This window comes from Coregonus lavaretus (genome assembly GCF_964263955.1).
Source record: "Coregonus lavaretus genome assembly, chromosome: 3".
Taxonomy (NCBI): Eukaryota; Metazoa; Chordata; class Actinopteri; order Salmoniformes; family Salmonidae; genus Coregonus; species Coregonus lavaretus.
Window position 1 is genome coordinate 77,080,995 of NC_139990.1, and position 13,413 is coordinate 77,094,407.

A 13,413-nucleotide genomic window follows, 5' to 3' on the forward strand; every position below is an offset into this window, starting at 1 on the left:
TAAATTGTGATAATGGGAAATGTAGTATATAGTAGATATACTTGCTCACGTCAAGAAAATATGGCAAAATTGGGAGAAAATAAATCACACTTTTTGAATTTAGCGTCATTTCGTTTTTTTGGAAAGAATCAGTATACAGTATACCCACAACGATTACAATAATATAAATTGTGGGTCTATGAAACTGTAGGCCCGTCTAATTAAGAGTTTACGGTAGTAGACGCGCTCTACCAGCTGATCTGTCATTCCAGAGTTCCACGAGCTACCGTGCAGTTACTTCTTGGTTTTAAGTTAATTATTTTTTGTAGAATTCTAATCATGTCTGCGATCATCAGGAAGATAATCAACACCACTAAAGCGCCAGCAGCTATCGGGCCGTACAGGTAGGTGGGCTGTGCAGAATTTATCACACTGTTAATCTGCATGTGTTGAACTATTGTATCAAATCAAATCAAATTGGTCGCATACCCATATTTAGCGCATGTTATTGCGGGTGTAGCGAAGTGCTTGTGTTCCTAGCTCCAACAGTGCAGAAATATCTAACAATACACACGATCTAAAAAGTAAAATAATGGAATTTAGAAATATTAGGACGAGCAATGTTGGGGTCCTGAGTATGTGTGTGTGTATATTATGTGATGGGATGTATGGACAGTATATGGATAGAATATGTAGTATATCTGAAGAATAGTATATTCTTGTTTGTGTTCTCTGTTTGCATTTATTCAGCAAGCAACTGTTTTGAACATTGTCTGTTCGTGTGTCTGCACAGGGTACAATGAATCACACATGCTGTGAAGGGACATTTGCGCGGTCTTAACGTAGGGGGTGTCACCCTTTTACCCAATAATCGTGGGAGGTGGAGCTCTGGCGCTACTGTAAACTGCAGAGAGAGCTTTTGGTTTTATTTCAGGTTAAAGTGCATTTTGACTGAAGGCCTGTGACTGGCAGAGTTGGCACAGAGGGTATGTGTTGGAATGGAGCAGTCTGTGGACTGGCACTGTCGTTGCGCACTCTACGTTCCCTTAAAAGCCTATTGTATTACATGACAATCAGAAATAAATAGTCTCCAGTATGGTTGCTCAGTTTAACCAGTAGGTGGCAGTAAAGTATCAATTTAGATTTCTGGAAAGTCAAACTACAGTGTTAATTGTGTTCTGGATGGAAAAGACTGAGGAAATGTATATGTTTTGCTTCATTTAGATAGCAGTAGTGTTTTAGTATGTCTATAATATCTTGAATGTGACAGAGATAACATTTCACCTGCCCCTATGTCGTTACATATCTTATCAGCTGTCCTGTCCTGTGTTCATATTCATTGTGCTCTCTCCCAGCCAGGCGGTGGTGGTGGACAGGACCATGTACGTGTCAGGCCAGCTGGGGATGGACCCTGCCTCTGGTCAGCTGGTGGAGGGGGGGGTGCAGGCTCAGACCAAACAGGTGTGGTGAAGCTTAGAACCCCTCCTCCTCTCTCTCAGTTACAACCACAATACATAGAACAGGGATGTTACAACCACAAGACATGGAACAGGGATGTTACAACCACAAGACATGGAATAGGGATGTTACAACCACAAGACATGGAATAGGGATGCTCATGTAGCAGACGGGGAACTCACTCCTCAGACTGAAGTGTCTCCGCTTGCGCTGCTGAATAGCTAACTTTTCAGTGGTGCGACTGGGTACGACGCTTTCAGGAGGTCGGTCATGTGTGTTTGCGAGGCAGATGTCCTGGGTTCGAGCCTCGGTATTAGCCGAATCGGGAGGAAGCGGTACTCGCTAAGCAAGCAGCGCGACATCCTTTACACTCATTCGATATCAAAGTTAATTGAAAATGAACTTCCTACAGTTTGAATCAGGAATAGGATGCTACTGTGCCCTAAACAATCTCATCTCTATTTCCATCCCGTACAGGCTCTGGTGAACATGGGGGAGATCCTGAAGGAAGCAGGGTGTGGATATGACAATGGTAAGAAGGTTATGTTATAGAATGTTATTTTATGGAAAGTTGTATTAGATGTTTGTAAATTGTATCTAGCAAAACTGATTTTTTATTTTCCCACAGTGGTAAAAACCACGGTTCTTCTGGCTGACATGAATGACTTCGTCAGTGTAAATGATGTCTATAAAACATGTAAGTTGAATTTCTCTGAATATTCATGTTGTTGTGATCCTTCTTATTAAATCTCTGAATATTGATGTTGTTGGGATCCTTCTTGTTGAATCCTCTGAATATTCATATTGTTGGGATCCTTCTTGTTGAATCCTCTGAATATTCATGATGTTGGGATCCTTGTTGAATCCTCTGAATATTCATGTTGTTGGATCCTTCTTGTTGAATCCTCTGAATATTCATGTTGTTGGGATCCTTGTTCTTTAATCCTCTGAATATTCATGTTGTTGGATCCTTCTTGTTGAATCCTCTGAATATTCATGATGTTGGGATCCTTGTTGAATCCTCTGAATATTCATGTTGTTGGGATCCTTCTTCTTTAACCCTCTGAATATTCATGTTGTTGGGATCCTCCTTGTTTAATGCACTGAAAATTCATGTTGTTGGGATCCTCCTTGTTTAATTCTCTGAATATTCATGTTGTTGGGATCCTTCTTGTTTGTTATGCAGATATTTATTAGACATCTTCTGTTGGTTATATCTGGCACTTCACATAGTGTCCATAAGGTGTCACTGTTGCCCAAGAGATTGAGTATGGTATGTAAGGAAGCCGGATGATCATTTTTGTGTATGTGGCACTTCACTCGAGTAAGTTTGAGCACTGCCATGACAGTGACTGGAGTTACCTTCATACAGATTCAGTTAGCACACTATCTAAAACTCACTAACCTGATTGACATACTGTGTCTGGCTACGTGAGACTAGCCCCCTATAACTTAAACTGCATGTAAGCTAGGTTGCGAGAAAGGCCTTTATTAGTATGGTTCCAACTGAATACTATGGGATACTGTCAGCTCCATTTCCAGAGCACATACCTTGTTAGTCTGCCATTTTAATGGCAGTGAGAGCTAGGAGACCCCTGCTGAAGAGATAAGGTGTGTGACAACTCTGCTTTAGACCCACCTCCCACCTCTGATAGGCCCCCTACACCAGTAGACCCACCTCCCACCTCTGATAGGCCCCCTACACCAGTAGACCCACCTCCCACCTCTGATAGGCCCCCTACACCAGTGTCTGTAGACAGGTCTAACTTTCCTATCATTACAGTACAGAGAGGGCTGTCTGTAGAGAGGTCTAACTCTCCTATCATGTGTGTTTTTCTGTGTTTACTGTAGTCATATTGTATGTACTGCATGTAGATGATGTTTAAATTAGTCTGTCTATATTCTGTATTTATATATTGTCTATTGCTGTCAGCACATTTTACATTTAAGTCATTTAGCAGATGCTCTTATCCAGAGCGACTTACAGTTAGTGAGTGCATACATTTTCATACTGGCCCCCCGTGGGAAACGAACCCACAACCCTGGCGTTGCAAGCGCCATGCTCTACCAACTGAGCTACAGGAAGCACCACTTCACCAAGTCATTCCAGGTACAGGGCCTTCAGAAAGTATTCACAGTCCACACCCCTTGACTTTTTCAACATTTTGTTGTTTTACAACTTACATTTAAGATGGATTACATGTTTATTTATTTTTTTTACACTGGCCTACACACAATACCCCATAATGTGAAAGTGGAATTATGTTTTTAGAAATGTTTACAAATTAATTTAAAATGAAAAGTATTCAACCCCTTTGGTTATGGCAAGACTAAATAAGTTCAGGAGTAAGAATTTGCTTAACAAGTCACATAAGTTGCATGGACTCACTCTGTGTGCAATAATAGTGTTTAACATGATTTTTTAAATTACTACCTGATCCCCACACATACAATTATCTGTAATGTCCCTCAGTCGAGCAGTGAATTTCAAACACAGATTTAACCACAAAGACCAGGGAGTTTTTCCAATGCCTCACAAAGGAGGGCACCGATTGGTAGATAGGTAACAAAAAAAAGCAGATTATTAAGTATTAATTACACTTTGGATGGGGTATCAATACACCCAGTCACAACAAAGATACAGGCGTCCTTCCTAACTCAGTTGCCGGAGAGGAAGGAAACCGCTCAGGGATTTCACAATGAGACCAGTGGTGACTTTAAAACAGTTACAGAGTTTAATGGCTGTGAGAGGAGAACTGAGGATGGATCAACAACATTGTATACTGAACAAAAATATAAACGCAACATGTAAAGTGTTGGTCCCATGTTTAAAATATAAGATCTCAGAAATGTTCCATATGCACAAAAAGCTTATTTCTCTCAAATTTTGTGCACAAATTTGTTTACATCCTTGTTAGTGAGCATTTCTCCTTTGCCAAGATAATCCATCCACCTGACGGGTGTGGCATTTCAAGAAGCTGATTCAACAGCATGATCATTACACAGGTGCACCTTGGACAATAAAAGGCCACTCTAAAATGTGCAGTTTTGTCACACAACACAATGCCACAGATGTCTCAAATTTTGAGGTAGCATCAAATCAAATCAATTCAAATTGTATTTGCCACATGCGCAGAATACAACAGGTGTAGACATTACAGTGAAATGCTTACTTACAAGCCCTTAACCAACAATGCAGTTAAAAAAGTAAAAAAATAAAAGCAAATAACTAAAGAGCAGCAGTAAAATAAAATAACAGTAGGGAGGCTATATACAGGGGGGTACCGGTACAGAGTCAATGTGCGGGTCACCGGCTAGTCGAGGTAATTTAGGTAATATGTACATGTGGGTAGAGTTAAAGTGACTATGCATAAATAATAAACAAAGTAGCAGCAGCGTAAAAGAGGGGGATGGGGTGGGGGGGCTGTGCAAATAGTCTGGGTAGCCATGATTAGCTGTTCAGGAGTCTTATGGCTTGGGGGCAGAAGCTGTTGAGAAGTCTTTTGGACCTAGACTTGGCGCTCCGGTACCGCTTGCCGTGCGGAGGCAGAGAGAACAGTCAATGACTAGGGTGGCTGGAGTCTTTGACAATTTTTAGGGCCTTCCTCTGACACCGCCTGGTATAGAGGTCCTGGATGACAGGAAGCTTGGCCCCAGTGATGTACTGGGCCGTACGCACTACCCTCTGTAGTGCCTTGCGGTCGGAGGCCAAGCAGTTGCCATACCAGGCGGTGATGCAACCAGTCAGGATGCTCTCAATGGTGCAGCTCTAGCACTTTTTGAGGACCCATGCCAAATCTTTTCAGTCTCCTGAGGGGGAATAGGCTTTGTTGTGCCCTCTTCACGACTGTCTTGGTGTGTTTGGACCATGATAGTTTGTTGGTGATGTGGACACCAAGAAACTTGAAGCTCTCAACCTGTTCCACTACAGCCCCGTCGATGAGAATGGGGGTGTGCTCAGTCCTCTTTTTTTTCCTGTAGTCCACAATCATCTCCTTTGTCTTGATCACATTGAGGGAGAGGTTGTTATCCAGGAACCACACGGCCAGGTCTCTGACCTCCTCCCTATAGGCTGTCTCATCGTTGTCGGTGATCAGGCCTACCACTGTTGTGTCGTCGGCAACCTTAATGATGGTGTTGGAGTCGTGCTTGGCCATGCAGTCATGGGTGAACAGGGAGTACATGAGGGGACTGAGCACGCACCCCTGAGGGGCCCCCGTGTTGAGGATCAGCGTGGCAGATGTGTTGTTACCTACCCTTACCACCTGGGGGCGGCCCGTCAGGAAGTCCAGGATCCAGTTACAGAGGGAGGTGTTTAGTCCCAGGGTCCTTAGCTTAGTGATGAGCTTTGAGGGCACTATGGTGTTGAACGCTGAGCTGTAGTCAATGAATAACATTCTCACGTAGGTGTTCCTCTTGTCCAGGTGGGAAAGGGCAGTGTGGAGTGCAATATAGATTGCATCATCTGTGGATCTGTTGGGGTGGTATGCAAATTGGAGTGGGTCTAGGGTTTCTGGGATAATGTTGTTGATGTGTGCCATGACCAGCCTTTCAAAGCACTTCATGGCTACAGACATGAGTGCTATGGGTCGGTAGTCGAAAATGTCAGTGAAAACACTTGCCAGTTGGTCAGCGCATGCTCGGAGTACACGTCCTGGTAATCCGTCTGGCCCTGCGGCCTTGTGAATGTTGACCTGCATAAAAGTCTTACTCACATCGGCTACGGAGAGCGTGATCACATAGTCATCCGGAACAGCTGATGCTCTCATCCATGCTTCAGTGTTGCTTGCCTCGAAGCGAGCATAGAAGTGATTTAGCTTGTCTGGTTGGCTTGTGTCACTGGGCAGCTCGCGGCTGTACTTCCCTTTGTAGTCTGTAATAGTTTTCAAGCCCTGCCACATCTGACGAGCGTCAGAGCCGGTGTAGTACGATTCAATCTTAGTCCTGTATTGACTCTTTGCCTGTTTGATGGTTAGTCGGAGGGCATAGCGGGATTTCTTATAAGCGTCCGGGTTAGAGTCCCGCTCCTTGAAAAAGCGGCAGCTCTACCCTTTAGCTCAGTGTGGATGTTGCCTGTAATCCATGGCTTCTGGTTGGGGTATGTACGTACGGTCACTGTGGGGACGACGTCATCGATGCACTTATTGATGAAGCCAGTGACTGATGTGGTGTCCTCCTCAATGCAATCGGAAGAATCCCGGAACATATTCCAGTCTCTGCTAGCAAAACAGTCCTGTAGCTTAGCATCTGCGTCATCTGACCATTTCCTTACTAACCGAGTCACTGGTGCTTCCTGCTTTAGTTTTTGCTTATAAGCAGGAATCAGGAGGATAGAATTATGGTCAGATTTGCCAAATGGAGGGCGAGGGAGAGCTTTGTACGCGTGTCTGTGTGTGGAGTAAAGGTGGTCTAGAGTTTTTTTTCCCCTCTGGTTGCACATTTAACATGCTGGTAGAAATTAGGTAGAACGGATTTAAGTTTCCCTGCATTAAAGTCCCCGGCCACTAGGAGCACTGCCTCTGGATGAGCATTTTCCTGTTTACTTATGGCCTTAAACAGCTCATTGATTGCAATCTTCGTGCCAGCATCGGTTTGTGGTGGTAAATAGACAGCTACGAAAAATATAGATTAAAACTCTCTTGGTAAATAGTATGGTCTACAGATTATCATGAGATACTCTACCTCCGGAGAGTAAAACCTTGAGACTTCCTTAGTATTAGATTTTATGCACCAGCTGTTGTTTACAAATATACACAGACCGCCACCCCTTGTCTTACCGGAGTCAGCCATTCTATCCTGCCGCTGTAGCGTATATCCCGCCAGCTGTATGTGATCCATGTCGTCGTTCAGCCACGACTTGGTGAAACATAAGATATTACAGTTTTTAATGTCCCGTTGGTAGGATAACCGTAATCTTAGGTCATCCAATTTATTTTCAAATGATTGAACATTGGCTAATAGGATTGATGGAAGAGGCAGTTACTCACTCGCCGTCGGATCCTTACAAGGCACCCCAACCTACGTCAACGATATCTCCATCTCTTTCTCATGCGAATGACAGGGATTTGGGCCTTGTCGGGTTTCTGTAGGATATCCTTCGCGTCCGACTCATTGAAGAAAAAATCTTCGTCCAATACGAGGTGAGTAATCGCTGTCCTGATACCCAGATGCTCTTTTTGGTCATAAGAGACGGTGGCAGAAACATTATGTACAGAATAAATTACAAATAACGCAAAAAAACACACATAATAGTACAATTGGTTAGAGGGCTGTAAAACGGCAGCCATCTTCTCCGGCGCCATTTCAAAGCATGCAGTTGGCATGCTGACTGCAGGAATGTCCACCAGAGCTGTTGCCAGATAATTTAATGTTAATTTCTCTACCATAAACCACCTCCAATATCGTTTCAGAGAATTTGGCAGTACGTCCAACCGGCCTCACAACCGCAGACCACGGTCCTCCACATTCGGCTCCTTCACCTGCGGGATCTTCTGAGACCAACCACCCGGACAGCAGATGAAACAGTGGGTTTGCACACCTGAAGAATTTCTGCACAAACTGTCAGAAACTGTCTCAGGGAAGCTCATCTGTGTGCTCGTCGTCCTCACTAGGGTCGTAACCGACTTCAGCCTGGTTCCTCTCTAGGTTTCTTCCTAGGTTCCTGCCTTTCTAGGGAGTTTTTCCTAGCTACTGTGCTTCTACATCTGCAATGCTTGCTGTTTGGGGTTTTAGGATGGGTTTCTGTATAAGCACTTTGTCACATCTGCTGATGTAAAAAGGGCTTTATAAATACATTTGATTTGATTCAGTGGTTAAATGCTCACCTTCGATGGCCACTGGCACACTGGAGAAGTGTGCTCTCCTCACAGATGAATCCCCGTTTCAACTGTACCGGGCAGATGGCAGACAGCGTGTATGGCGTCATGTGGGCAAGTGGTTTGCTGATGTCAACGTTGTGAACAGAGTGCCCCATGGTGGCGGTGGGGTTATGGCAGGGGCAGGCATAAGCTACGGACACAATCGCATTTTATCGATGGCAATTTGAATGCACAGAGATACCGTGACGAGATCCTGAGGCCCATTGTCGTGCCATTCATCCGCCGCCATCACCTCATGTTTCAGCATGATAATGCACGGCCCCATGTCACAAGGATCTGTACACAATTCCTGGAAGCTGAAAATGTCCCAGTTCTTCCATGGCCTGCATACTCACCGGACATGTCACCCATTGAGCATGTTTGGGATGCTCTGGATCGACGTGTACGACAGCGTGTTCCAGTTCCCACTAATATGCAGCAACTTCGCACAGCCATTGAAGAGGAATGGGACAACATTCCACAGGCCACAATCAACAGCCTGATCAACTCTATGTGTCGCACTGCATGAGGCAAATGGTGTCACACCAGGTACTGACTGGTTTTCTGATCCACGCCCCCTACTTTTTTTTAAGGTATCTGTGACCAATAGATGTATATCTGTATTCCCAGTTGGTGAAATCCATAGATCAGGGCCTAATTTATTTATTTCAATTGACTGCATGTTGTGTTTTTGTTCAGTGTAGTTACTCCACAATACTAACCTAATTGACAGAGTGAAAAGAAGGAAGCCTGTACAGAATACAAATATTTCAAAACATGCATCCTGTTTGCAACAAGGCACTAATGTAAAACTGCAAAAAATGTGGCAAAGCAATTAACACTGTATTCAGGACAAAAAGTTATGTTTGGGGCAAATCCAATAGAACACATTACTGAGTACCACACTCCATATTTTCAAGCATAGTGGTGGCTGCATCATGTTATGGGTATGCTTGTAATCGTTAAGGACTGGAGAGTTTTTTAGGATAAAAAAGAAACAGAATGGAGCTAAACACAGGCAGAATCCAAGAGGAAAACCTGGTTCAGTCTGCTTTCCACCAGACACTGGGAGATGAATTCACCTTTCAGCAGGACAATAACCTAAAACTCAAGGCCAAATATACACTGGAGTTGCTTACCAAGAAGACAGTGAATGTTCCTGAGTGGCCGAGTTACTGTTTTGACTTAAATCTGCTTGAAAATCTATGGCAAGACCTGAAAAAGGCTGGCTAGCAATGATCAACAACCAATTTGACAGAATATGAAGCATTTTGAAAAGAATAATGTGCAAATGTTGCACAATCCAGGTGTGGAAAGCTCTTAGAGACTTACCCAGAAAGACTCACAGCTGTAATCGCTGCCGAAGGAGATTCTAACATGTATTGACTCAGGGTTGAATACTTATCTAATCAAGATATATTGTTAATGTTTAATGTTTCATAAAGTTTTTACAAATGTTAGAATTTTTCTTCCACTTTGACATTAAGAGTATTTTGTGTATTAAATACATTTTAATCCCACTTTGTAACACAACAAAATGTGGAAAAAGTCCAGGAGTGTGAATACTTTCTGAAGGCGCTGTACATGTAAATGTTCTTGGCTAATAAAGGTCATTCTGATTGTGATTCTAGCACACTAAGCACCCCATAGCATCACAATGCCCCTCACATTTCACACAACCTCTCTCTACCGTATAAAGATCATTATACTGAATGTCCCGGGAAAACTGTGAATGCTGATTTTCATATCCAGGTGTTAAGTCTTGTGCCAGATCTACAGTATGTAACCATGTTTGTGTTCCTCTCCTTTTAGTTTTCAGCAGTAACTTCCCAGCTAGGGCCGCCTACCAGGTCGCTGCTCTGCCCAGGGTGAGGATCTGATGGTTTCTATGACGATACAGAACGTAACCATGTGATGTTACTGACAACAAAGCTGAGAAGTACCTGAACACAATATTTGTCTGTTTCTCTCTCTCTCTCTCTCTCTCTCTCTCTCTCTCTCTCTCTCCTCTCAGGGTGGGCTTGTAGAGATTGAAGCTGTGGCTGTGCTGGGCCCTCTGACTGACGGGTCTTGATGTAACCTACACGTCAGCGACAGAACAGGAAGTAGGGGGAAAATCAACAAATCCCATGACCCATAAAATGATGTGCCATCACAATACCAGCGTACAGTGAATAATTTCCATAGGTTCATTTCCTGTTTACTTTATTATTGTTTTAAAAATAGTCCAAATAATTAATAGGATTTATGTAGCGCTTTTCCAAATGATTAAAGCACTGAGTGTGTGAGTTCATTGTAAAATAAATATAATTGTGACATTTGAAGAAGACTAACTGTTGCAGGTTCTACAGTATCATTCTTAATGGCCCTTGAGGTGTGACCTACGTGATAAGGTAATGGTCGAGGTCCTTCCCGACTAAATGTTCCTGCCTAAAAATAGTTGCACACCACGTCATCAACTGTGCAGTCGGGCATCTGATGACTATATCATATGATGTGGTTAGCTGACATATTTAATACTTATCCAGACTGCTATATCATATGATGTGGTTAGCTGACATATTAAATACCTATCCAGATGACTATATCATATGATGTGGTTAGCTGACATATTAAATACCTATCCAGATGACTATATCATATGATGTGGTTAGCTGACATATTTAATACCTATCCAGGCATTGTAAGATCTGGCATGTGTCTGCAGCGTAGTCGGGCAGGAATCCAACCTGTGTATGCTGCTTGCCATGGCATTATAGCCTGCCACCCCTCTCTCTCCAGCTCCAAACCCTTCCTCTCTCTCTCCCCAGCTCCAAACCAAACCCTTCCTCTTTCTCCCCAGCTCCAAACCCTTCCCCTCTCTCCCCAGCTCCAAACCAAACCCTTCCCCTCTCTCCCCAGCTCCAAACCCTTCCCCGCTCTACTCAGCTCCAAACCAAACCCTTCCCCTCTCTCCTCAGCTCCAAACCAAAGCCTTCCTCTTTCTCCCCAGCTCCAAACCAAACCCTTCCCCTCTCTCCTCAGCTCCAAACCAAACCCTTCCTCCCTCTCTCTCTCTCTCTCTCTCTCCAGCTCCAAACCCTTCCCCTCTCTCCTCAGCTCCAAACCAAACCCTTCCTCTCTCTCTCCAGCTCCAAACCCTTCCCCTCTCTCCTCAGCTCCAAACCAAACCCTTCCTCTCTCTCTCCAGCTCCAAACCCTTCCCCTCTCTCCACAGCTCCAACCCAAACCCTTCCCCTCTCTCCCCAGCTCCAAACCAAACCCTTCCCCTCTCTCCCCAGCTCCAAACCCTTCCCCTCTCTCCCCAGCTCCAAACCAAACCCTTCCTCTTTCTCCCCAGCTCCAAACCAAACCCTTCCCCTCTCTCCCCAGCTCCAAACCAAACCCTTCCTCTCTCTCCCCAGCTCCAAACCAAACCCTTCCCCTCTCTCCCCAGCTCCAAACCAAACCCTTCCCCTCTCTCCCCAGCTCCAAACCAAACCCTTCCCCTCTCTCCCCAGCTCCAAACCAAACCCTTCCCCTCTCTCCACAGCTCCAAACCAAACCCTTCCTCTCTCTCTCCAGCTCCAAACCAAACCCTTCCTCTTTCTCTCCAGCTCCAAACCCTTCCCCTCTCTCCCCAGCTCCAAACCAAACCCTTCCCCTCTCTCCACAGCTCCAAACCAAACCCTTCCTCTCTCTCTCCAGCTCCAAACCAAACCCTTCCTCTTTCTCTCCAGCTCCAAACCCTTCCCCTCTCTCCCCAGCTCCAAACCAAACCCTTCCCCTCTCTCCCCAGCTCCAAACCAAACCCTTCCTCTTTCTCCCCAGCTCCAAACCAAACCCTTCCCCTCTCTCCTCAGCTCCAAACCAAACCCTTCCCCTCTCTCCCCAGCTCCAAACCAAACCCTTCCCCTCTCTCCCCAGCTCCAAACCAAACCCTTCCCCTCTCTCCACAGCTCCAAACCAAACCCTTCCCCTCTCTCCCCAGCTCCAAACCAAACCCTTCCTCTCTCTCCCCAGCTCCAAACCCTTCCTCTTTCTCCCCAGCTCCAAACCAAACCCTTCCCCTCTCTCCCCAGCTCCAAACCCTTCCCCTCTCTCCCCAGCTCCAAACCAAACCCTTCCCCTCTCTCTCCCCAGCTCCAAACCCTTCCTCTTTCTCCCCAGCTCCAAACCAAACCCTTCCCCTCTCTCTCCTCAGCTCCAAACCCTTCCCCTCTCTCCCCAGCTCCAAACCAAACCCTTCCTCTTTCTCCCCAGCTCCAAACCCTTCCCCTCTCTCCCCAGCTCCAAACCAAACCCTTCCCCTCTCTCCCCAGCTCCAAACCCTTCCCCTCTCTCCCCAGCTCCAAACCAAACCCTTCCTCTTTCTCCCCAGCTCCAAACCAAACCCTTCCCCTCTCTCCCCAGCTCCAAACCAAACCCTTCCTCTTTCTCCCCAGCTCCAAACCAAACCCTTCCCCTCTCTCCCCAGCTCCAAACCAAACCCTTCCCCTCTCTCCCCAGCTCCAAACCCTTCCCCTCTCTCCCCAGCTCCAAACCCTTCCCCTCTCTCCCCAGCTCCAAACCAAACCCTTCCCCTCTCTCCTCAGCTCCAAACCAAACCCTTCCTCTCTCTCCCCAGCTCCAAACCCTTCCCCTCTCTCCCCAGCTCCAAACCAAACCCTTCCCCTCTCTCCCCAGCTCCAAACCAAACCCTTCCTCTTTCTCCCCAGCTCCAAACCAAACCCTTCCCCTCTCTCCCCAGCTCCAAACCAAACCCTTCCCCTCTCTCCCCAGCTCCAAACCCTTCCCCTCTCTCCCCAGCTCCAAACCCTTCCCCTCTCTCCCCAGCTCCAAACCAAACCCTTCCCCTCTCTCCTCAGCTCCAAACCAAACCCTTCCCCTCTCTCCCCAGCTCCAAACCCTTCCCCTCTCTCCTCAGCTCCAAACCAAACCCTTCCCCTCTCTCCCCAGCTCCAAACCCTTCCCCTCTCTCCCCAGCTCCAAACCCTTCCTCTCTCTCCCCAGCTCCAAACCAAACCCTTCCCCTCTCTCCTCAGCTCCAAACCAAACCCTTCCCCTCTCTCCCCAGCTCCAAACCCTTCCTCTCTCTCCCCAGCTCCAAACCAAACCCTTCCCCTCTCTCCCCAGCTCC

At 45.9% G+C, this 13,413-nt stretch overlaps 1 protein-coding gene across 1 annotated transcript; it reads left to right on the plus strand.

The window, feature by feature from the left end:
- The first annotated feature begins 228 nt into the window (after window positions 1-228).
- LOC311112189 (2-iminobutanoate/2-iminopropanoate deaminase-like) lies at window positions 229-10,623 on the plus strand. The gene is made up of 6 exons (XM_084155214.1): window positions 229-383; window positions 1,335-1,440; window positions 1,915-1,969; window positions 2,066-2,134; window positions 10,107-10,162; window positions 10,309-10,623. Exons 1-6 carry the CDS (start codon window positions 319-321, stop codon window positions 10,366-10,368), a joined length of 411 nt encoding a protein of 136 aa, XP_084011340.1. The 5' UTR covers window positions 229-318; the 3' UTR covers window positions 10,369-10,623.
- Window positions 10,624-13,413: the final 2,790 nt, after the last annotated feature.